Source organism: Geotrypetes seraphini, chromosome 19 (assembly GCF_902459505.1).
Source record: "Geotrypetes seraphini chromosome 19, aGeoSer1.1, whole genome shotgun sequence".
Lineage (NCBI taxonomy): Eukaryota > Metazoa > Chordata > Amphibia > Gymnophiona > Dermophiidae > Geotrypetes > Geotrypetes seraphini.
The window spans coordinates 1,531,191-1,557,641 of NC_047102.1; the positions used below are offsets into that span (position 1 = coordinate 1,531,191).

The window sequence follows — 26,451 nt, forward strand, 5'->3', positions numbered from 1 at the left end:
TTCAAGTGGATTGCAGTATTTTCCTCTTTTTTCTGGCTAAACACGCGTTAACAATTAAAAATTTTTTTGTTGTTGTTGTGGGTGGAGAATGGTGTGGAAGCGTTAACCAGCTGGCGTGTTCAGATTACCAGATGCTAACTGGATACTGCAAGAGCACTTAGGCCCAGATTCTAAATGTAGTGCCATAATTGGCAGGTGCCTGAAAAAAAGGGCAACGGTTCCACCATGGCCTGCGTCAAAGATAGGGGCTTTCAGATTTTCCATTGATCAGTCTTTATAAGAAAAGGAATTGCATATTTTAGTGAACATCATATATGTGGCCATGTTTGACTTCATTTCTTAGGTTTTGCAAAATAATGCCAGCATTTCCAGTGAAAAACAACATTCCCAGCCCACAGATCCTCTTGGGGAGGTTAAGCAGTTGACAGTAGCACTGATGAGAAAACTGGGTAAAAAACATCCCAAGGCCTCGGCTCAACGGTAAGCCACTGACAAAGCTGATCTTTGTTCTTTAATGGCATAATGTGTTTTCCCTCAGTTTCATATAAGAGTCTGGCAAACTTTTTTAGCTCTGGCACACTAATGAAGCAAATGTTTTTCTGTGGCCCTGCTCTGCTCCGCCCACAACCCCACTCCATTGCACCCCAGCCCCGCCCCTGCACAAACCTCATTTCATCTTCCCTGAGCTTGGGGCTGTGTCTAGAGGGCCTCTGAGCATGCACGGACATTGATGAAATGACTTTGCACGCATGCGCACACTGATATAAATGAAATATCTCAGAAGACCTCCTTCCCTCCCTCCACCAGTCTGCAGTTTGGCACTTCAATTCCTCCCTCCCCCCATACCTTCAAACATTTCTTCCATAGAGCAATGGCATGCATAATGATACATCTAGGTCGCCTGTGGGTTGCTCCGGAGCAGTCCTTCTGGCTTGTCCCACCCATGAGGAAACAGGAAGTTGAATCAGAGGGAGTGCTGTGGAGCAATAGTGCTGCATGACTGCTGATCTATAGAAGACAAGTTTGAAGGTATATGGGGGAAGGTTGAAATGCTGAACTGCAGGCTGGCAGAGAAAGGGGGAAGAGAGATGCTAGACCACACACCAGGGAGGAGCGGGAGAAGCAGAGAGAGATTGATGCTGGTTAATGGGAGGGAAGGATGAAGGGGAAGCAGTGTTGGATCCAGAGGTGGAGGGGAGGGAGAGGGAACAATGTTGGACATATACATAGGTCACAGCATTTTTGGTTATTTTTAGTCCCAAAATTACCCTTAACTTATAATGAGATTGCTTTTTCCAAATCTGAGCTCCAGGGCAGTGAGACATTCAGGCCCCAATCTAACAGGCCTTACAACCTAAGCTGAAAGTAATGCAACAGAAGATGAAATGGCTTGTCCAAAGGGCAAGTGATTAAATCTAAAATCAAATTTCAAATCAGCTAACAGAGCTGGCCGTGAGATGCTGAGTGTTGGCTGGTTTGGAGACATCACCTGCTGACCTTGGCTTGACAGTTTAACAGAATCACACTGTAAACCTGGCCTCTAAACTTTAAGCTCCACAGGAGAAAATGTTTAGTAAATAGATCCTTAGGGGGAAATTGTATGAGTTCAGTTTTGAGCTTTAACAAGCTCATAATTGAAAAAAAATAACAGAAGATAGGTGCCTATTGCATGCTATCTAATGGCAGCAAACTCCAAAGGAGGCCTCTTTAGGGATGGAGGAGGACTTAGGCACTGCTTGGCATCATGTCAAAACCAGCTACGCTCTCCGCTCTTACCACAACCTCTGGCAATGCGTTCCAGAGCCTCCTAATACTTTGAAAACCAATCGGAGGAAATATGTTTTCATTCAGAGAATAGCTCAATAAGCCACGTTCACCAAGAAGATGCCACTGTTGTATGGAGTGTAATGTATGAGCTTCATTCGTAAAAAAGAGGCACAACAAATTCTGTGTAAATGAGAAAAAGTCTTGCATGATAAACGCGTCTATGACAGGGAAATTGAGGGATTTTAACTGAAACCCACAGAGGCCTTTGTCTTCCAGGACTTCTGGACAATACGTTGGTCTTGAAGTTAAATGTCCCTAAACTCTTTTCCGCCCGGGTCAGCCTACACGCACTCTCTTCATGGCAATGTCGTGCTTCGGCAGGGAGAAGTGAAGCGCACAAACCATGCTCAGTGGCATTTCCAAATGCAGATCAGCTGGGAGCCTCTGCTTATTGCATCAGTCGCACATCCTGCGAAGAAAAGGAACTACATAATTTGGTCAAAGAAGTGGATCCCGCTCTTCCCCTTCAAAGCCATCACTAATGGCGCTAATAAACAGAGGCTTTATGCATATTTCAGTCACAGCAGTATTTCTAATGCATATGTGAAAGGCTCCTTAATTTATGTCTGCCACTGTGTGCTGCCCTTCTTTTGGGTAATGTCATCATCCTAATGGTGTTTCTATTATAGTCAAAGGTAGTAAATGAGGCTTATTGCAGGAAGGTAATTGATTTTCACTGAGTGAAAATGTAAATAGCCGTAAGAAATCCTATGAAAGAGAAGCCTGAAATTGCTAGCAAAATTATTCAGACACATGACTTGTTGGTCCCAGCATCTGAAAATATTGCCTTTATTTCAAATTCAAGGAACCATTTTGATTTTGTGTATGTAGAAAGGCTTACGTAGATTTTTCTGAAATGGGAAACCTGTGAATGCATTTGGTTCCCTAGGATCTGGGGATGGAGCTGATGAGATGAAAAGCCTCCTTTCTGAGGCATGTTGCTGTCCGCAGTTCCTGGGCCCTTGTCTTCCGTTCCATTCAAATCAAAGTCTATCAACATTGCCTAGATCTGTAGGGTCAGGGCAGACTTAACTGTACAGCTTTATGCAGGTAGCATTATTCACATATTACCCCTTCCCCCCTCCCAAAAAAAAAGACACGAATGAAAGGTTAGTGGAGCATCACACAGGTGTCTTAAGTAGCCTGGTGGGTGGGCTAATGAGCCAAAGAGAGGAGGAGCCAGGCCCATAAAACACTCTTAACAACTCCATTTATGGTGAAAACTGTGAGTCCACCAAAATCCTACTCTACTTCCATATACGTTTAACAAGCAAACGAATGGGTTATGATACCCCTCTTCTCAGACTGACTTGTAACATTTTGCTTCTTACTTTTCAATCCAGACAAAAACATTCACCGGCATTTATTCCCTATAGTCCTTTTAATCGAGATCATTACGTTCCAGTGGTCAAAGCCTTCTTGCTGGTCCTTCTTTGAGTCATATTCTTATTTAAATATTTACTTGTTTTAAATGTATTCCTCCATCCCTAATGTGATTCCTCTTTTACTACTGTCTTTTTCAAATATTGTATTTCAACCCTCTTAACCATTTGTATCATTTTGCGTCTTTGTCTCTTCCTGTTTTTCGTGATTAATTTTTATTTATATATTTTTAATGTAAACCACTTAGATATCTAATGTGCAGTATATAAAATTTTAAATAAACCCTAAAGCCATAAGGGCTATTGAGGTGGGAGGCAGGTGGGTATAGCAGGTTTGGGGGGAGTTTTGGAGGGGTCACCATATTTTATAAGGGGGTTATGGTGAGATGTGCCCCACTGTTCTATTGGATTGTCTATGCGGCCAGTCCATTCCAACGCTGGCCCCTCCCACTTCCAAATGGTCCAGATTTGGACTTTTTCAACTTGGATGTTTCTGTTGCCTCACACTTTCCACAATAGATGTAATTGTTATGGGCCCGGCTCCTCCTCTCTGTGGTTCAGTAGCCCACTTAAGACACCTGTGAGCTGCTCTAGAAGGAGTCTGTTCTAGAAACAGGATGTACTATTTTAGGGAAAGGGATTGCCTTTTTGTAGTTACACAACCACACTCACAGGTACTTCAAGCATTTTCCCTCTCTGTCCTGGTGGGCAGTGGAGGATTAAGTGACTTGCCCAGGATCACAGGGAGCAGTGCGGGGTTTGAACCCACAACCTCAGGGTGCTGAGGCTGTCACTATAACCACTGCGCCACACTCTCCTCCTGTTGTATTTATATTTATGGGGGGGGGGGGAGTTGAAGGGGGTTAGTGACTACTGGGAAAGTGTAGGAGGATCATTACTTAATCATTTCAGTAGTTGTCTAGTCAGTTTGGGTACCTTTGTGGCACGAAGGCACTTTTGAAGCAGATCTAGCTCAGAATGTCTAAGTTCCATCTAGGGTCCTGCAAAAGGTTCAATTATGGCTGCAAAATGTCCAAGTTTCCAAGTTTATTATAAAATTTGATTTATCACCTATTCAAAATTCTAAGCGATGTACAATTAAAAGTTACAGAGTTGAGGGAAACAGACATAACTAACAAAAACTCATACTACTAAAGATATTAAAATTCAAGAAATACATACAAGGTCAAACATAAGGAGAGTTAGAGAAGAAATACAATTTAGTTATAAAAGAGACAATTAAGGTAAAAAACACATTGGGAAAGGGAAGAGACAAGTCATTAAAATATTATGGATAAATTAAAGGCATAGGCAGTTCATTTAATCCTTGAATGCATCTTTAAAAAGAAAACCCTTAAGTTTGCTCTTAAATTTTTCCAAAACCCTTTCTTCTCTTAAATAAATTGGAAGGGCATTCCAAGCTTGAGGGGCCGTAACTGAGAAGATGGATTGCCGCCGTGTCCAAGTCTAATCCGGCCCAAAACACGCCACTAACATGCCCATCTCTAAGTTTGATGTTTTGGAGTTCTTTGTTTCGATTATTGGCACTTGGACATTTTGCATAGAAAACCGTCCAAGTGCCGTTTGGGGGTTTTGAAAATGCTTGGTTGTTAGAAGCTTGTTTTAAAAGTTACGACATCTGAGTCAACTGCAGCCATTGCTATTGTAGGCGGATTTCTGTAAAGTTCTCTAGAGTCTACTTTTGAGTGGGATAGACTATGACAGTGTTGTTTATGTAGGCCGGCCTGCTTCTTTGATAGGATTTTGACAGGTTGGACAGAATTCTTTTGGGTGTTTGCTTTTTGGACCCGAGAAACGAACATACCACACTTTTAAATCAGAAGTTGAGGACAGAATTCAGTTCAAATTGTTAGTGATGGTGCATAAGTGCCCGGATCAGCAATGTTGCTCATACTCACTGGTATGTTCCAAAGAGTCCTCTTTATTTGGAGATTCATGTAAGCCTTGAGTTCACTCTTCAAATAAGCTCTTCGGTGGCAGGTCCTATTGCGGCGTTTGAAGAGGGATTTGTTTATGGGACTTTGAGATATTAATTCTCCTACTGTTACTCTGTTTAATTTGGTTTTGTAAGGGTTGTTAATTATGTATACCACCGTGAAATAAGGTGGTTAATACATTTTAATACATGAAAATGAAATGAAATATATGTTACCCCAGTAAAAGTACAAGGTGGCGGATACATACAATTCTCTTTAGAATGCAACATTTAGAAGAAGCAAAAGTTCCACAGGAGGACATTAGGATTTTGTAGTGGCATCGATCAAAAGGACACTGGTCAGATGCACAAGTTATAGGTTTAAAACTCATGCATTATGCTTGCCGAAGATATCCTATGTGATTCGATTGAATGCTGACTCCCTGTTTGGTCAGTGAATTAATCAAAGTTTTAGTAACTTTTAACTTCTTCTGACTTCTTCTTTAATCCTGAATTGTGCACTTGCCTATGAAGATTTGTTCTCTTCTATTTTCATTTAAATATATTTTAGCAAATTTTGGTTAGGTCTAGTAAAGCCAGCTACTAAATGGTCTTAGCATTTGCTAATAAGAACATAAGAACATAAGTAGTCGCTTCCGCCGGGGCAGACCAGAGGTCCATCCCGCCCAGTGGTCCGCTCACGCGGCGGCCCATCAGGCATATTGCCTGAGCAGCGGTCCCTGACTAATTTTATACCTACCTCTACACTAATGCGGGAGTTCCCAGCACACGAACCCCCTTTTCTAGTGCTCCCAGGAAATAGGGCCTTTTCAGTCATTTCATTTTTGATATACTGCAGATCACAAAGTTAAAAATATAAAAAGGGAGCAAATAGGGTAAGAAAAAGAAAAGACGAAAGGCAGAAGGAATCATATTTACTGGATGGTGAGGGTAAGGCATTGGGATTCAGGATTGGAAATGGCTTTGCCTGTACTCAGATGAGACACTAACCTCCACTCCTTACCCTGGGCAGATGTTTCTTCCAAATTTATTGAAGTATGTTACAAGTAAATATTGGAATAGCTTTTAAGAATGTTGGGGGCTCAGCATTCAAATTTTGTAGCTGAATTAGGTTTGGAGATGGTATTGTTATTTTCTTTTGTTTCATTTAAAATTCAATAAAATTGTTTGAAAGTGGAGACACTCAGGGGAATGTAGACATCCAAATCCATAAATCTCTTCTAGAAATTGCTTTGATTATAGGCAACAGTGTCTTGAGATTGAAGTGGTATGGCTGATGGGAATTTCAAGAGGATACAGAGTCTGCTTACAGGCGCAGAATGTCAGTGCTGTGTATCGCATGGAGCCCAAGCACAGAGGGTAAGATGTATTGAGGCTATAAGTATATATAAGCCGAATGTGAATGCCCAAAAACACAGGCTTAATGGAAAGAGCTTCTTCATTTTTTTCTACCAAACTATGATCCACTAGACTTATTATTAGATCAAGTGAGGCTCTGGGGGTTAAAGGGAAAGGTGCAAGATTATTCAGGAAGGCTAACCTAGCAGGGGAAAAGTGTATCTTATGATACGAGATTCAAGAAGAGGCCACATACTATTATAGTTAACATTTACAAGGCTCACAAAAGCTGATAAAAATGGCTGAAAGAAGTAAATAAGCAATAAAAAGCACCTCAAAGCAGTTATGATGAGACAGCCAGATGGCAGAGAATTGCAGTTCTTGCTATAATTTTATCAAAATTACTATTGTCATGCTATGTTACTTTTCATAAGAATTTGTACAGTCACTGATCTTCTACAGACAAATTAATTTCGGGTTCTCTCATGTGTAGTCACATAACAGCTAGACTGGAGCAGGCACAAAAGGAAATTAAATAATCATAGTCACATAGATTTGAAAAGCAGCACAATCTCTTGAGCTTAGTACTCCATAGCATCTTGGGATCAGTGATCAGTTCTGTTATTTTAGTCTCAAATTGATCTACAGCAGTGCCGACCTTATCTACTTTTCTCTGCATTTAATGCTCATTATGAAAAAAGATGCAGAGCTAGCAAAGAAAGATGGTAATTCCTATGGCTTCTGTTTGTTCAGGAAGATCTGTCCTTTTTTAAAATTATTATTTCTGTACAGTATTTCATGATTTCTGGTACTAAATCTGTTTTCATGACCAGATTTCTTAAAATCCAAAAGATCACATCTGTGAGCATTTCCATATGTAAATCAGTAGTCGTTTTATTGAAATGAGGTGGCTGGGGATAGAAACATAGAAAATTGACGGCAGATAAGGGCCATAGCCCATCAAGTCTGCCCACTCTGCTGACCCACCCCCATAGTCTACTCTCCTAGAGATCCCACTCCTAATGACCCATCTCGTTAACTCTACCCTCTTAGGGATCCCACATGGGCATCCCATTTACTCTTAAAATCTTGCACGCTGTTGGCCTCGATTGCCTGTACTGGAAGCTCGTTCCAATGATCAACCACTCTTTCGGTGAAGAAATACTTCCTGGTGTCGCCATGAAATTTCCCGCCCCTAAGTTTGAGCGGATGCCCTCTTGTGGCTGAGGGTCCCTTGAGAAAGAAAATATCTTCTTCCACCTCTATACGTCCGGTGATATATTTAAACGTCTCAATCATGTCTCCCCTCTCCCTACGTTCTTCGAGAAAATAGAGCCGTAAATTGTTCAGCCTCTCTTCATAAGAGAAATCCTTGAGCCCCGAGACCATCCTGTTGGCCATCCATTGAATCAACTCTACTCTCAGCACATCTTTACATGGCCTCCAGAATTGCACACAGTATTCCAGATGAGGTCTCACCATGGCAGTATGACTTCAGGCTTCCAGCTGATGAAACTTCTGTGGATACAACCCAACATCTGTCTTGCCTTAGATGAAGCCTTCTCCACTTGATTGGCAGTTTTCATGTCTGCACTGATGGTCACTCCTAAATCTCGTTCTGTTGAAGTCCTAGCTAAGGTCTCACCATTTAAGGTGTAAGTTCTGCACGGATTTCTGCTGCCGAGGTACATGACCTTACATTTCTTAGCGGTGAAGCCCAGCTGCCAGGTCGAGGACCAATGTTCTAACAAAAGCAGGTCCTGCCCCATACTATCGTGTAAATTATTTGCTCACTATATTACATAGTTTGGCGTCATACATTCTGTCTCTTAGAACGACAACTCATGAGTAGCCTTTTGGCATTTACACCTTATTGGAGTCACTTTGGGCTAAACTTTCTTTTTAGATTCTTTGCTATACCATCGTTCTACAGTACAATCAGAGTGGTTTTACATTTTGCTTTCAGACACTTCCTCTATGCCTAGTGGGTTCAGAATCTAAGTTTTAAACCTGGGGCAATGACTTTAGCCAGTATCACAAGGAGTTCCAGTGGGAATCAAAGCCAGTTCCTTGGCGTCTCAGCCCATTACGCTCCCATTTGTGCCTGGGCTTGAGCCTTTTCTAATATATTCTTTTTTTTTTTTTCAACGTACAGATCTAAATTTCCAATTTTATAACTAGGCATCCTATGTAAAGTTGTTCCCATTAATTCATAGGAAAGATGAGAGATTAAAGATCCTAATTGCATTTGCATATGTAAAAACAGGATCCCAACAGAATGGTGCAAGAAAACTGTCATTTTGAATAGAGTGCAGATAAGCTGCCATTTTTCTAGTTCACGTCTATCGAAGGACTATTTCTTCCCATTTTCCATCCTTTTATGCAACAAAATCTGCAGCTTGTTTTCCTTATGCTTACTGTACAAAGTCCATTCTACTAACAGCTCCCAAGAATGACAGACTGTAGCTAGCATACGTTCTTATAACTAACAATGTTCAGCTTGTCTGACCATGAGAACAATGTAAGGCCCATTAATCCATGAAAGAATGGCCAGATAAGTAGACATAGAATTTATTTCTGCTTGACCTACTAGCACTGAGGTTTCAAAGTGGCAATTCCAACAGAAAACTGCAAGTGCACCATGCTGGCAGCACCACCTATTAAATCTGGGGGCCTGGAAATCTTTTCTCGTAATGGAAAGGAGAAGATAGTTCAGGTCCTGATCTGAATCAAGAGGTGGAAAATCTTGGAACTGGGCTCCTACTACCCTCTGCTAATCTGGTTTGCATTCATGTACGGTATGTCATAAGTTATACTCAATGGCTGTCCTACTCATATGGATAAAATTAAGAATGATAATTCCATTTTTCATAGGTATCTCAGACAGGAAAGAATAGCACACCTGTGAAACTGACTCTTAAAATAGAGCTTTGTAAATCAGCTCTGCCTTTTTAATTTGAGTTTCCCTACATCTGACAAAACGGATTTGTCGAATATCGGCTGGTGAACGGTAGGGATGGACTCTTGTTTGAAGCGAATGTCATTTGCTGATAACAAGGTAACCTATAGAGAGGAATGCACACTTTCTGCAGATCCCCCCAATTCTATATATCGTGCCCCGTGGTTGCATGCCCAATTAGCACAAATAAGTGGCAATAATTTGGATTTGTGCAGGCTTCTTGCTTTGTAAAGATACTTGCATAAACTGTCTAGCATGTACCTGAAAAGGGGGCACGGCCACAGGAGGGTGGGGACGTCACTATAGATGTAGGCAGAGGGGGTTGTCACCTAATTTATGCTTGAGGATTTACACCAGTGTTCAGCTGGGCCCAAAGTTGGGCGTGGATCACGGCACTCGGCATCATTTTGTAAACACCACCCAAACTTGCAGTGCCTAAATTATGGAACCAACTCCTCCCTGCCATCAGGGCAATTGGCAATCTCCTGCCCTTCTGGAAGGCAGTGAAGACATTACTATTCACGAACCAGCAAGCTCCTGGTCTCAAACTATAACCAATCAAGACACGGCGCTCCTGAGACTTTCTGTCAACCACTACTTGTTCTCCTATCTCCCGTAGCCACGCTGAAACCATTCTTAGATTCTCCTTAAATTCTATGTAACTTATGCGTTGTGAATCCTGATGACTACTGTGTATGTATCCTTGTAACCGATGGGCTATAAAATGAAATCAATTTGTAGAATGGCACTCAGCGCCATTTACTGAAGCTAGTCCACAATGTATACTCTTTCCTACTAGGGAGCATGTGCGCACACCATCTGGATCGAGTGCGTACTGTCCCCCAGATTGGGTTTAGGGAGGCGTGGAGCCCAGATCCACTGACAATCAACTGAAGTTAACAGTAATGAAGAATTGCATGTGGATCCATCCTACAGCCTCTTCTGGAACATGGGTGCCATTCAAAGGAGGGCGTGGCCATGGGAAGGGCATCAAATACCAGGATGTGCACAAATCCAGCCTTTTGTAAAATACCACCAAGTGAATGTACATCTGCCACCGCCTACATTTGCAATTTATGAAAGCCTAAGAATAGAAGTCCTAAATATAATACGAGTTATCCCAATAGAAGACAATTGCTCACCTGCAACACCTTTTTTAGTTTCATTAGTAAAGTATAATGTATATGTTTGAGAATTGAAAAGCGTATGTGTATTTCAAACTCTGCCACCAAGAGCACATCTCCCTACTGCAAGTTAATGTACGGCACAAACAGTGGCCGACCAGAGAATATTGGGCCCAAGATGTTCTACTTGCAGAGATGCAAAGCAACTTTGAGAGTCAGGCACATAAATTGACCTCCAGGCTCAGGGCCTAAATGTCTACTCAAAATCTCTTAAATGTAGGAGCTTAAAAAGTGGATGGATTAAGGGCGAAACATTTTTGCTTCTAAATTTGGCTGAAAATTTAAGAGCTCAGCATCATATGTGCAACTTTCCAAATGCCCTCATGAAGGAAGCCAAGATACTGTTGTACGTACGGAACGGAATTCACAGTGCTTGCCTTTGGGCAAAATGTTATTTTATAGAATTTAGGTGTAATTTACAGATCAGTCTTGTGCTTTAAGTTCCATTTGCCACTTAGTCTTGGAAGGTTATGGCTGGCACTAATTTTCCATGTTGGAACTGACAGATTAAGTATACACACAATTTGGGTGTTTAAGAAACTGGGAATAATTCATTAGAATTAAGTGGGTGAGCCAAGAAGCTGTGTTGTAGCTATTTCTTTAATTCTTGCAAAGGGCAAACAAGCTTGTAAAAACTTGCTAAATGCTGTGTATTAAAATGTCACCTTCAGTGTACCTTTGAAATAATCATTTTTAACGGAGCTGGTAGGAAACAGAAACACGTGTGCTTTCATGCACACAGACTTTGTCAGAAAGTAGGACTGTGCTATGGTGTCTGGCACTGAAATTTCTCTGCCTTTACTCTCTACTGGGTGATGAGACATGCTGTCTTGTCACATAACATTTGAGTTCACTCACTACCTGTTTGTTGACTACAGCAGCAAGTGGCTCTGCCGGCACTTGAAGCCTTGAGGCTACACAGCATCTGTCTTGGCCTATAATTAGTGGCAGTCTTGTGCTGTGAGAGAGGAAGTGCAAATTGTAGTCATTTCCATTTTTCTGCTTTTGCAAAAATCACAAGGTTTTCCAGTGTACTAGTCCAGGAGCTCTCAACCCAGACCAAACCAGTCATGTTTTCGGGATATCTGCAATGAACCTCAAAGCGACAGTGTGCTTAGAACATGCAAATGTATTTAATGCGTATATTTTATGGATATCCTGAAAGTCAATACTAAGAGATGGGGAATTGTTTTCTTCACTGAAGGATTTGGCCACTGCTAAAACATTGTCTTTGAATCGTGTACTTTATGTCACTAAAGCTGTGCATTCATTCAAAACGTCTGTGCTTTTCCAGATCATTTTTAAAGAGAAGCAAAATGATGTGAAAAATGACATTTTAAGTTAGAATGTAAACCACTGAGATAGAATTACCAGACAGGGACATATCAAATGCAGTAAGCTAAGGTGGCATCAATTACTGCACACTTCCCTCAATTCTGTATACGGTGCCTTAAGCTGGGCGGGCAGCGTGCATGTATAACAATTGATTAATTGGCGCTAATTAAAAGTTACATGTACAACTCGGAAAGCATGGCCAGGGTCAGATCATGTTCTAGACTACGCCTGGCGCTAAGCACGATTCGGTAAAAGGTATGTGTAGCTTGTACAATCACGCTAAGCGCTGTTCTGGTCATCCGTGATTTTGGGGGCCTTTTCTCAACATGGCTCATTATTCGTCATTCAGAAATAGTTTGTGCTTGTGAAAGAGTTGCAAACTACTGAGAGCACTTAGACCCAAAAAGAAGAAATAAATTAACAAAATGAACAATGAAAATGTTCTGCCTCTTTAAAATATCTCATTGTCTTATGGCTAGCAAAACGCTTAGGTTCACTTTCTTGAAATAAAGTTTACATTTAGAAATTTTGCAGGTCATAAACAAAAAGAATACTGCACCCAAATCAAAATCATAAGAACATCATATACTGGGCTCGATGGACCTTGTTTCCAACAGTGGCCAACCCAGGCCCCCAAGTACCTGGCGGAAACCCAAAGAGTAGCAACATTCCAGAGCTGAGATTGTGATGTCATAATGCCTCATTCCACCAATGCCTAAGAGCCAAACTCAGCAGTGATGTCACAATGGCTTCATTGTCCTATACTTGATTCACAAGAACTTAAGAATTGCCATACTGGGTCAGACCTCATATGGAATTCCACAGGGCTCTATTCTTTCTCCTCTTCTCTTCAATATTTTTTTGTCCCCTCTTCTAAACATCTGTCAATCTATCGGTTTTACATCCTTCGCTTATGCCGACGATATTCAATTATTGCACCCCCATCGATCCAGGAAACCCAGATGAAATTTCTATAATCAATAAGAAATTAAACTCAATAAAAGAATGGTTGAACACCAACAAATTGGCATTAAATATCAAAAAAAGAAAATCTATGATATTCCCCTGGAAAAAGGACATTTCACTGGACACTGCCTTTGTCCTGACCTAGACATTATTCCTTTAGACTCTGTTTCCTCATTAAAAATTTTAGGTATTATCGTGGATGACAAGCTTTCATTTCACGAGAACATAGGGAACACCGTTAAATCATGCTTCTATAAATTACGTATGATTCGTTCTATATCCAAATTTCTTAAACCTAAGTCTATAAATATATTGATCCATTCGTTGATTATTTCCAAAATCGATTACTGCAATTCCCTTTTTTTCAATATACCGCAAAAAGAAAAAAAGGAGGCTACAAATCATTCAAAACACTGCAATCAAACGAATTTATAACGCAAAAAAATTTGACCATGTCACCCCTCTGTTGATAGACTCCCACTGGCTTCCCATTGCTCATCGAATCCCGTATAAAATATTACTGCTAGTTTTTAAATCTTTGAACTATAATGAACCTCAGTTCATCACCAGACTGCTCATTCCTTAGATCAGCATCAAAAAATTTGTTAACTGTTCCATCTTTAAAAATTATTGGTACGAGAAGACAAGACATGTTTTCAATTATCGCCCCTACCTTATGGAACTCAATACCGCAATACATTAGAGATATAAAGGACCTCATTTCTTTTAAAAGAGCTTTAAAAACCTATTTTTTTAAGGAAGCTTTTAACATATGAATCTTAGATTTATAAAATTTGTTTTATTAATACTAGGCTTAATATCCCTTAATTTCGCTTTTTTCCCTTCCCTGAGTTATTTTCTCCCTTAAATGTATATTTTCCTCTACAAATATATTGTAACTTTTCCCCTCTACCCCCTTGTTTCATGTGTGTTAACCCAGTATGTTTTGTTTTTTTTTAGTTTAAATGTTAATGTATTTGTATTTATATTTTACCTGAATTGTACATCGCTTAGGTATCTAATAAGCGATTTATCAAGCACTAATAAAACTTGGAAACTTGGACCAGAGGTCCATCAAGCCCAGTATCCTTTTTACAACAGTGGCCAACCCAGGTCCCAAGTCCCAGGCAGAAACCCAAAGAGCAGCAACATTCCAGAGCTGAGATTGTGATGTCATAATGCCTCATCCCACCAATGCCTAAGAGCCAACCTCAGCAGTGATGTCACAATGCCTTGGTTCACATAAGAGCTGCCACACTAGGACAGACTGAAGGTGTGGCTCACTGGTAGAGCTGCTGCCTCACATCGTTGGTGAGGTTAACACGCTCTACCAACCGAAAATCACAGGCAAAAAAAACACATTTGCCAAATGATATATGTAGTGAGAATTTTACCTTCAATTTAAAATACAGCTTTTGACACATATAGGACCTCCCCCCCCCCTCCTTTTACTAAACAGCCTTACTGGGTCAGACCAATGGTCCATCAAGCTCAGTAGCCCATTCTCACGGTGGCCAATCCAGGTCACTAGTACCTGGCAACATTCCATGCTACCGATCCAGGGCAAGCAGTGGCTTCCCCCCATGTCTTTCTCAATAACCGACTATGGACTTTTCCTCCAGGAACTTGTACAAACCTTTCTTAAAACTTGAATGCTCTGTGCTGCTCCCAACACTCATAGAATTCCTATCAGCGCAAAGCCTGTGCTAAAAAACTCCTATCACAGTTTTATAAAAGGGGGAGGGGGGGGCTGATTTGGCAAGTCTTCCTTCCATTCTATATCTTTTGAGAAAACCTTTGGGAATCGATATCAGAGTACAAATTTTAATGTATCCTGAACTCAAAATTTTATATAGCAGTTCATTTTTATTTTTTACCGTCAAAATATATAGAAGGGCAAAGAGTAGAACGTTGTCTTTCAAATGATATTTAGAAATTTGTTAAGTTCCATGTTTACAGCCTTGTACAAAAAAAGAGGAAAGAGGCCTATTTTTCTGCTCGGAAAGTTCATGGCCCTGCTTTTAGCATTTTCCAACACAGCTGTAGAGAAGTGCAAAGCCTATTTTAGAAATAAGTGATGCTCAATTTATCTTTGTTGATCCGCATGATTCAGGTGAGATAGGAGCATGGTCGGGCTCTTATTTGCATAAAAATTAATCACCGAAAAATGTAAATTGATAAAATTTTGCCTGGCTTTTCCCCCCTATTCAAGAACCCATGGATGGCTCCCAGAAGCAATCATCTCCGCAGGGGGCCACACTGGGGGCTCTACAAATGATCACATTTCTCTGCAAAACTCACTCATTTACATGTCAGCACTGACGGGTGCTGCATCCTGGAAAAATAATGAAAAATAAATATACAGCAGCTGAAGACAATCAAATCTGCTCTGTCTTTACAGATATGATCTAATGTGAAGAAATTACAGATTAATTATCTTTTTTTCAAGCTGGTAATTGTTTTCCTATCGTACTTGAAAAATCTTGTAAATTATTTGGAATCAAACAAAAAAAACAGCATCATTACATCATTCTGTGCATTAGGAGTCTACAATTAATCCTTAAAGCTCCTTCTGAGAGCAGACGTGAATAATACGGAGCAGAAAGCCTCGCCGTTCATTTGTAAGCAGTTGATCAGCTTCCTGACTATTTTTGCACAGCCAACAAAACAAAATTCTCTTCCTCCTGTGACTCTCATTTGTAACGTTATTCTTGCCAACACAGTCACTTATGTTACATCTTGGAAGCAGGTTTAACGCAGATTTCAGTGTATTTTCCCGGTTAATATGTCAATCAGGGTCTGCACCTAGCCTACCTCTGGTAGACGGAATGGCTGAATGACTAGGCAGTGAGGCAAATAAGTAACTCCCCTCTAGGTTTTTGCCTTCTTCTGAGCAACCACTCTGAATTTCAATCATCAGACCTATGTATTACTATTAAACAACATTTTATTATCATAGCTTTTCTACCTACTGATTTTAGTGCGTTCAAAATATTCGAGCTAAAAATGCAGTAAAAACATCTTTCATTTGATACAGTTAATGTGTCCGAATTTCACAGTCACCAATCGCTTTGGGAACTTCATATCAGTCTTGTCCGATTGATCCCTGTGTCATTCTGTACCGGATTTGCCGACATCTTGCCCATGATTGCCGTTCTGAACCAAAATATTTTCAAATAAATTATAAACGATCACAATATCAAATACAAAAATGATTGAAGTCTACATCACTGCATCATCGTTATCCGTAAACTGGAACCCTATTTCTGTGTATATGGAGGGGGGGGAGGAGGGTTCACTGCAAAAATTGCAGGGTGGTCACACTAAAAAGTCTTTAAATTTACTATGTTTAAAAATAATCTCATTCCACTCACCACATAAATGTAGATAGGAACAACATTGAAATTCCAAGCGATTGCTGAGAAACAGCAAAAAACTCACTCACATATACTGCATATAGGTGTAGATAGATAGATTTGGATGAAATATATATATATATATGTTTTGTAATGTAATTAAAATATTATTGCTTACCTATTGAGATAAGTAGAGCAATGGATGGAGCACATAGATACTGATAACAAAGAGTAGATAATCACCTCTTGAAATAACAGATACAAGAAATCCTTTGTAGTTTTAATTCTCTATCTTGTTTCAGTTTTTTGTTTGACCTGTTAAAATTATTTTTTTCCCATCTCTCAGGAAGGAGCCTCTTGTATTAGGTTTATCTTCAAGCTAAGGGGTTCATATCCAAACCGATATAACCAGCCAGAAACTTCTCCTGGCCAGATAAATTGCTTGTTGGAGGTTATCCACTTAAGCCAGCGCTGTTGGACATCGCCACTGACCGCTAAACGTAAAGCCAGGGAGGATTTGGCACTTATGCGATATTCATTACTACGTTACGTGGCCGTATTGGACCGAATGAAAGTCAGTTTTATCTTTATGCAGCCGGCTACATAAGCCCAGACAGTCAATGCAAATACCCAGACATGGCCAGGCACTGATCATATAGGTATAATGGTTACCTCTGCTTCCTGAACAGAGTTCCCTAAATGTATATTCAAGCCAGTCAATACAGCAAAAGACAAATAGGACTCACAGCTCAGGCAGAATATACTTGAATGCAGAGGAGGAAAAGCAGGAGAAGGGAGATATGATAGAGATATTTAAATACGCATAAGGGCTCTGGAGTAATCTAAGGAAATGCTTTTTTACAGATGCGTGGAACAGTCTCCCAGAAGAGGTGGTGGAGACAGAGACTGTGTTTAAATTCAATAAAGTGTGGGATCTCTTTGAGAGAGGAGGAGATAATGGTTACTGGATGGGTCATTTGGCCTTTTTCTGCCATCATGTTTCTAAATGTGCACCTAGTAAGCTGAAGATAACCATTTTCCCTCCATATTCAGAGCACTCAACTTGTCTTAATTTCCAGTCTTTTGAGAGACTTAAGGTTTTGGAGTTGTAGGTGACCACAGGAAAAAGCCTCTTGTCTAGTCCTGGAAACTAGGTTTGAAGGGAGCAGTTGTATGATCAGACACCTGCATTTGGCGACAGGGTGTCCAGATTCATGCACGTGGAACTGCAGCTATGTGGAGGTGTGGAATTGGGAGTCCTGCCCATTGCCTGTCTGTACTCTGCCTCTGCGTAAACCCTGGTTGCATTCTATGCATGGAAACCTAGATATGCCTGCCAAAATTTGGCTAATAAGGAAGTGAATCGGTACTCATTGAAATTTCTACTAGCATGGCCTTGGGCAGGTTGGGGTGTTCCAAAATCTTGCACGCACACGTACTTACAGAATACTAGCTCAGTGCACCAGGACTTTCCGTCTCTCCCAGTAAGGCAATTCTTGTGTTGAGCGTAGGAATCAGTGCTAACCTTTTATAGAATCACCCCTGGGCCACTTGCGTGCGCTTAAGTACTCAGGAAGCACTTTCACAGGGAAGCGCTTAAGTCCTACTGTAGCAATTGCCCTATTTAAAATGGCTCTTAATGCATTATTTTGCAAATAGCAAAATATAGACTGGACATTGCTGCATGGCTGTATCTTTTCAGGACTCTATTCCCAGATAGCTCTGGGGGCTGCTATTCAGATATACCCAGGAAAGGATAGAACATGTCCATGCGTCAAGGCCTTCCATTCATAAAATAATACACAGGACCTTTTTGTATCATCGATCGCTGCTCATCTCACAGAATAGCCACCAAAACACACTGCTTATACATTCATTCTTATCTTCTTGCCCTCTGTGGAGATAAACCGAGCTCACCTCAGAGCAGGAGTCTTATGGAAAGATTTCCAGGCTCCCTGACTCAGTCACTGGCATATAAACTTCCCCTCTGGTACTTAAAAGACTCAATTATTACAAAAAATATTTTCAAACAATATCAATACTTCTTCATTTCACTTTCCTCTTAGTTCATAGCAGTTTTATAACAATCCATCGGGAAAAGTGTCAGAAGGCTTGATAGACCTTCAAACAAACTTTAAGCCATATATTACACATAAATGTTTACTTGCTGTGGTTGTGATAAACCTTTCACCAAGAATCTTCACAGGCTTCCTACTCTCCGACACTGGTTGTGAATGCCACTGCATCAGGGAAATGACAAGTTCTCTCCATTAGAGGTAGTTTCCAGTTCAGTATCACTTCACACAATATCCTCTAGCCATAACCCAGGGGTGTCCAATGTCGGTCCTCGAGGGCCGCAATCCAGTCGGGTTTTTAGGATTTCCCCAATGAATATGCATGAGATCTATATACATGCACTGCTTTCAATGCATATTCATTGGGGAAATCCTAAAAACCCGACTGGATTGCAGCCCTCGAGGACCGACATTGGACACCCCTGCCATAACCCTTTAAAATAGACCTTTAGTAATCCATTGTCCTTGTCAAATCCTGTAGGCTGCTATGTAAGTTCTAGATTACTGTATGGAAATTAAATATGTTGTGTTTTGCACCAGCAGCTGAGAGCACTTTTACATTAATTACAACATTGTCTTGTTTCCACTGGGATTTTCTTTGTCTATGCTGTTTATATTAATGTTATTTGCTTTGCGACGCCAGTAATTCAACTTTTAATAAATAATTGTAGCACAACAATAAAGTAATAGATTTCAGGCAGCCAGCATTGCATGAAACACTGTCTCCATCTAGTGGTGATTAAAATTATATATTTCTCGAAAGGTAGTGAACATATGTGCTGCTCATTTACTCCCTTAGGCACAACAGGGAAAAATCTGTAATACGTCAGACATCTTACAGATCATAGAACACAATAAAATAATTGGTGTTTATACCATTGTATAAGAGGGGAGAATTTTTTAACAGAGCACTTAGGTTAGTAGGGTAAGAAGATGCCTATTTGTAACCTGTATATTTAGAAAATATTGCATCTAGATGCCCTAATTCAATAAAGACGAGCAACGATTGTACATGTACGCTCAGATTCTAGGTACAGCGACTAAAGTTTCATGAGCAAATATGCGTATTCTGATTTGTGTGTGCATCTGGGTTAACCAACCAATCTGCACTAATTAGAATTTACACACACAACTTTCTAAGTATGTTTTTTCTCAAAAGGGGGTGTTGCCAGGGGAAGAGCTTGGCTGGAACTTGGGTGTGCCTAAAACTTAGGCTCAGTCTGTGCTACTAATAAGGTTTATTCAGCACTATACATTCAACATATAATAGATGGTCTCTACTCAGAAGAGCTTACAATCTAATTATTGATTTTAGGTATTTATATACCACCTATCAAAGTTATCTAAGCAGTTTACAATCAGGTAGTCAAGCATTTTCCCTATCTGTCCCAGTGGGCTCACTATCTGGGCAATGCAGGATTGAGGGCAATCCAGGGTTGCAAGGAGCAGTGTGGGATTTGAATCCAGAAGCTCAGGGTGCTGAGGCTGTTGCTCCATCCACTACGCCACAGACAGACACAACAAATGGGACAGATAGGGGTTGGGGAGTTTCTTGTAGAGACGATGATAGGTGAGTGGTAATGAGGAGTTGAAAGGAGCCTGGAAAAAGTGGGCTTTTAGCTTGGATTTCAATTCTGCTAAAGAAGGAGCTTGACATATTGCTCCAGGCATATGGAGCAGCAAGATCGAAAGGAGAGAGGATCAGATGCACTAAAGCCAGCAATCGGCACTAAATCTGTTTTAACAGCTTTAGCGACGATCGCATTTGCCGACCTGAGGCTGAAAATGACTCTCCACCTGGTTTTCTGTACGATCGCTCATTCCATGCAAATAAGCTCGTTAATATTAAAATGGCATGTAAACTAGTAGAGCGACTAATGCTCTAACATGGCTTCTAGCAATCCAAATAAAGCGACTGGTCAAGACCAGTCGCTTACCTGTCTAACCTTTCTTTTTTTAATGAGCACAGATGCTGTGCATATGAACAATATCTGCCCCATTAGAAAAAAAAAGACCCTCTCCCCCCAATGATGACCCTCCCTGGTGAACCGGCATTGGGAACTGACCCCCACCCAGCCAGCGAAAATGACAGGAGGAATGCCCACTTACTCCTGCCATGCCAACCCCACCTCCTCCATGTGAGAAAAATTGGCAGGGTCTTGGTATAAGATGCCCAGTCTTGGTATAAGATGGTTCTAAGGTGTATTGATTAGCTTTTGTAAAACTTATATAAAATAGACAATGTAGAAACTCTGTTCTAAAGTTACACATTACTTCCCCATTGTATGAGCGCCTAAATGTTTGCACCCTTTTTGCGCTGAGATGATAGAACATACTAGCAAAAGTGCTCGTTGGATGCTAAACAGTGTCCTATAATGTTATCACACCTCTTGTATGGCACCCAAGTGCGAGGGGCATTTATGTGGGTGGGGAATGGATGTCTCCCACAATTCCACGTGCTAAAGTACAGCATTTGCTCTGCCATAGTCATGGCGTAAGTGGGCACCCCTAAATGTTGGTGATTTACGTTAGCATATTAGAATGCAATCTGCGGATCCCTATCCCTGTTATAGAATTTGTGCTCAGCGCCCAGCATTGGGCCCTTCCATGTGTTGATCAGAATAATTTCCTCTTTATGAGAAATGGAGCTAAGGAATGTCCACTTATCTGTTTTGTCAGATGGGCCATAAAGCATGAAAGTACATTGAAACCTGGACAGTGGAAACATTCAAAGGTCGAGAATCCCTTATGGAACAAATTAACCTACATGTGGCCTATTCTTCCCAGTGGAGAAATAAATGAGGTAATTGGATTCAATCATGTTAACTGATAAATATCATTCTAGGCCATACTTGCAGTTGTGCAAAGCTGATAAATTGTACCATGAATTATAATGTTATTAAATACACTTTATTTATTTACCAAATATACTCGAATATAAATCGGGGGTCTTGGTTTATATTTAGGTCATTGCCCATCCGCTCACCTCTCAGACTCGTTGCAGACCTCCGCCAGGCCTGCCATATGGCCTGATGGGGTGGGCCGAGACAGGAGGGATCCCTCTCATATCCCCCTGCGTACCCCTGATGGTCCAGTGGTATAATGGGCAGGAGTGAGCTTTCCATACTCCTGCCCCACGCTGAGCCCCTCCCTGAATGGTTATCTCAAGTTCTGGTGGCCCAGTGGCGTACCAGGCATTAGCGAACTATTCTCACTCCTGCCCGGCACTGAGTTGGTTGCTGAATGGCTGCCCCAAGTTCTCGTGGGACTCGTGAAAATTTGTGGCAGCCATTTAGTGAGTGGCTCAGCACTGGGCAGGAGCAAGGATAGCTCGCTCCTGCCTCGTACACCGCTGGCCCATCAGGGATTCAAAACAGTATGTGGGGAAAGGTGAGAGCCTGGCAGGGCAGGGAGGAAGGGAGGTGGGCAGGGCTCCCCCATCTTATATTCGAGTCAACCTCTTTTCTTCCTTTTTTGGGGGAAAAAGGGTATCTCATTTTATACTTGGATCAACATATATTCAAGTATATACAGTATTTATTTATTTGACATTAACCCCAAAACTACAACTAATCCAAAATACAGCAATTAGACTTATTTTCAAGCTGAAAAAATATGACCCAATCTCCAACTATCTCAAATAGCTACACTGACTACCTGTCACTACTCGAATAAACTTCAGTATCACATCTTACATGGAAACTGAACTATGTCTCTTATAAATGTTTTCACTTCATCATAGTCCACCTCGACCATAAATCTTAGTAAGCTTCTGATGAGCTACCCCTCAATAAAAGGACTCAAATACAAATGTATTTTCAACACTATGTGCGCTAGACGCTAATGCCTCCATAGAGTTTGCGTTAGTATTTTCTGTGTAGCGCGGGGTTTGTGCGTGCTAATCTTCAGCACACACTAAAAATGCTAGCGCACCTTAGTAAAAGGAGTCCTATTTTTACGTATATCGGCACAAAGATACCGGAACAACCTCCCAATAATTATCAGATCTGAATCGAACAACCTCACATTCCGAAAGAAACTAAAGACTTCTCTTCGACACCATATCCACAACAACCTCCCAACAATCATCATATCTAAACCAATCTACTTCATGTTCCGAAAGAAACTAAAGACTTCTCTTCGACACCATACCCACAACAACCTCCCAACAATCATCATATCTAAACCAATCTACTTCATGTTCCGAAAGAAACTAAAGACTTCTCTTCGACACCATACCCACAACAACCTCTCAACAATCATCATATCTAAACCAATCTACTTCATGCTCCGAAAGAAACTAAAGACTTCTCTTAGACACCATACCCACCAAGAAAACTGACCCTGAGCCTACAAAACACCTTACAACCTCTAATACACTGCACACACTGTCATCTACCTGCCTTTGGACTATAAATTATCTCCACCTTCTACCTCATAGAAACACTCCTTAAACCATGATACTTTATCTTCTTGTGTTGTACCTTCCCTCAAACCGTTTTTGTAACGTGTCTCCTGTAGCTGCCTTTGTACCATTTTAAATTGTAACTCTTCACATTGCTAGATTTATGAAATGTTTATCTTGTGTTATAAAAGCTGTTTTTAAAATTAAAGTCTTTATATATCTAGTTATGTAGATAACTTAATTCTGTTTGTTGACTTGACCTAACCCTCTGTTAAAAGAAAAAAAAGGAGTATGGGGTGAAAGACGTAGTAAGATATAAAGTGTCTTGGACCTCTTTAGACATAGTGCGACTCATAAATCCCAGATTAGATTAGATTAAGATGTCGTACAGAAGTGTCCAAGACACATCATCAAGTAACTATATAAATCCATATGGTATCCCCCAGGGTTCAATTCTGTCTCCCCTTTTATTCAATATTTTCCTTGCTCCTCTTCTCACACTAAGCCAGTCCATAGGATTTTCTGTTTAGGCTTATGCAGATGATATCCAGCTATTACATCCGCTAAACACTGCTGATTCTACTGAGATAATGAACATAAATAACAAGTTAAAACAAATTAGTCAATGGTTAAAAGACAACATGCTGGCACTAAATCCATCTAAATCTTCAATAATGTTCCTACCATGGAAAAAGGACATTACATTTGCAGCACAAATTTTTTGGGACAATTTTCCACTACAAAAAGTGACAACGACAAAAATATTGGGAATATTATTGGACCATGAACTATCATATCATGATCAGATCAGTTCTGTAGTTAAAAGTTTTTTCTATAAACTACGCCTCATCAGATCCTTAGCCAAAGTCTTAGAACCAAAAGCTCTTAATGTCCTAATTCGCTCTTTGATCATTTCTAAGCTAGATTATTGTAATACATTATATCAAGGCATAACACAGAAAGAAATATGAAGACTACAAATTATACAAAACACAGCAATAAAAATTATTACTAACTCTAAAAAATGATCACGTCACTCCTCTTTTGCAAGAAGCACACTGGCTACCTATTTCATGTAGAATAACATATAAAATCGCATTGTTAACATTCAAAATTCAGAAAACTAATACTCCAATATTCTTATATCGATACTTAATACCCTACTCCCCAGTTAAATCTCTTAGATCAACAGATCAGTATTTGTTGACCATTCCATCATTGAAAGTAATTGGCACCAGAAGAACCACAACCTTTTCTATTTTCGGACTTCAGCTTTGGAACAAACTTCCAATCTATCTGCGCGCTGAAACCTCCCTAGAAAAATTTAAAAGTAATCTAAAAAGCATAAAGATGTATAAAGATGCTTATGAATCTTAGATCAGACAATCCTTTTGATTCTCCTATTTACTTTTAGATCAGGTCTCTCCTTAACAATTACTCTTAGACTAAGTCTTCATAAAAAATTGTTCTTCCCTAATTGTTATTCTATTTTAATTGCTTATTTTAAATCAAATGTAATTTAACCTCTCATTCTTTATGAATCTTTAATGTAACTATGGATAAAATTGTATGTTTATGGTTTTAAACTGTTTTATTTGTCCCCCCCCCCCAAATTATTATTGTTATACGCATTGAAAATACTTGATATTGCGTTTAAATCAAAATCTCAATAAACTTGATAAACTCCAATGCATGTCAACATGCTATTTTGGTATGTCTAGTTCTTCATCTGATTGTTGCAAATATTAATCAAGATCAGGACCATCATGAAATTAGTGAGTCATTCTAAGTCTCATAGAAGACATAGATACCAATTTATAAGACAGAATCCCTAAGAAGATCCTCCCACAAAGCTGTGGCTTGTAATCTGCCCCTGCGTGTTGCCTGCTTTGGATCTTGAAACACATTTTTAAGGAACTATATATATCCCAATAAACAAAGATCATAGACTCAGGACAGGAAAAAGCTTATTTTTGGCACTGTTGAATTTGACACTGTGCTATGAGGGTCAACAAAACAAAATCTTTCATTTCATGTTTTGGTTTTCTTTCTTTTAGCACATGCTACATAATGTATGTACTGAAGGGTGCTAAGGTTTCGCACTTAAAGCATGTTAATAGCCAAAGTTAAACTGTTCAAACCCTCTTTTGTGGGAAGGCAGCCATGCTTCTAATCCAAGGTAATTGTCACTGTTACACACTTACAGCACACCTGCCAACAAAGAAGGTGGTTAGCTAGAACTCTTAGGCCCAGATTCTCAAAAATAAAATCAGCATTCAACTCGGTCGCTAAATTTTAGAGGCAGATTATGCCTTATGTGTCTGGGCCAATCAGAGCCCCAGTTGCATCCAGGGAGGGGCCTAAGGCTCTGATTGACCCAGATGCATAAGGACTCTCCTATGGGTGGGGCCTTATGCACCTGGGTCAATCAGAGCCTTAGGTCCCTCCCCAGATGCAACCAGGGTTCTGATTGGCCCAGACGCATAAGGTCTCACCCTTAAGAGGGGGCCTTAAACAACCTGGCTCCTCCCCGGTACATCCCTAATGGTCAGTGAGCTGGGATCCTGGGGAATTGGGTTTGAGTCTCACTGCAGTTCCTTATGACCCTGGGCAAGTCACTTAACCCTAATTGACTCAGGTACGAAAAACTCCTTAGATTTTGAGCCCATTAGGGACAAAGAAAGTATGTACAGCACTGAGTGTGTCTAGTAGCACTATACGTAGAAATAAGAAGTAATGGATTCCAGCAGCGGAGGGAAGTTCCTGAAGGCATTTCTGTGTGTCACTAAACACAGACATCTCTCTCAGTCCGCCAGGAAGGCAGGTCACAGCGATGCACATTAGGAACACCAGCAGTATGTTTGTACCTGGGGCACTGTAGTGTTTGCAGAGTAAGAACATAAGAACATAAGAAGTTGCCACCACTAGGTCAGACCATTGGTCCATCGCGCCCAGCGGTCCGCTCTCGCGGCGGCCCGTCAGGTCTATGACCTGTAATGTGGTTCCTGTCCATTTCTGTAACCTACCTCTTCTTTTTTATCTGTAACCTTCAATCCCCTTTTCTTTTAGGAACTTGTCTAAACCTTCCTTGAAACCCTGTAGTGTGCTCTGGGCTATCACAACCTCCGGAAGCGCGTTCCATGTGTCCACCACCCTCTGGGTAAAAAAGAACCTCCTAGCATTTGTTCTAAACCTGTCCCCTCTCAATTTCTCTGAGTGACCCCTTGTGTTAGTGGTTCCCCACAGTCTGAAAAATCTGTCCCTGTCCACTTTCTCTATGCCCCTCAGGATTTTGAAGGTTTCTATCATGTCTCCTCTAAGTCTCCGCTTTTCCAGGGAGAAGAGCCCCAACATCTTCAACCTGTCAGCATACGAATAGTTTTCCATACCTTTTATCAATTTAGTTGCTCTCCTCTGGACCCCCTCGAGTACTGCCATGTCCTTCTGAGGTACGGCGACCAGTATTGGACACAGTACTCCAGATGTGGGCGCACCATTGCACGATACAGCGGCATGATGACTTCCTTTGTCCTGGTCGTGATACCCTTTTTAATGATACCCAACATTCTGTTCGCTTTCTTTGAGGCCGTTGCGCACTGAGTTGATGCTTTCAATGTTGTGTCCATCATCACCCCCAGGTCTCTTTCAAGGTTGCTCGTGATCCCCC

At 40.7% G+C, this 26,451-nt stretch overlaps 1 protein-coding gene across 10 annotated transcripts in view; it reads left to right on the plus strand.

Moving 5' to 3' along the window:
* The window catches only part of DCDC1 (doublecortin domain containing 1), a 209,531-nt gene that overhangs the window by 125,857 nt on the left and 57,223 nt on the right, over positions 1-26,451 (plus strand). For all 10 annotated transcript variants that reach the window (XR_004537631.1, XM_033928555.1, XM_033928557.1 and 7 more), the window contains 2 exons: positions 344-480; positions 21,059-21,182. Coding sequence is in view for 9 of the 10 variants with exons in the window: in XM_033928555.1 (XP_033784446.1) it covers positions 344-480; positions 21,059-21,182 (261 nt within the window). In the remaining variant the exon portion in view is untranslated. The remainder of the gene's footprint in view (positions 1-343; positions 481-21,058; positions 21,183-26,451) is intronic.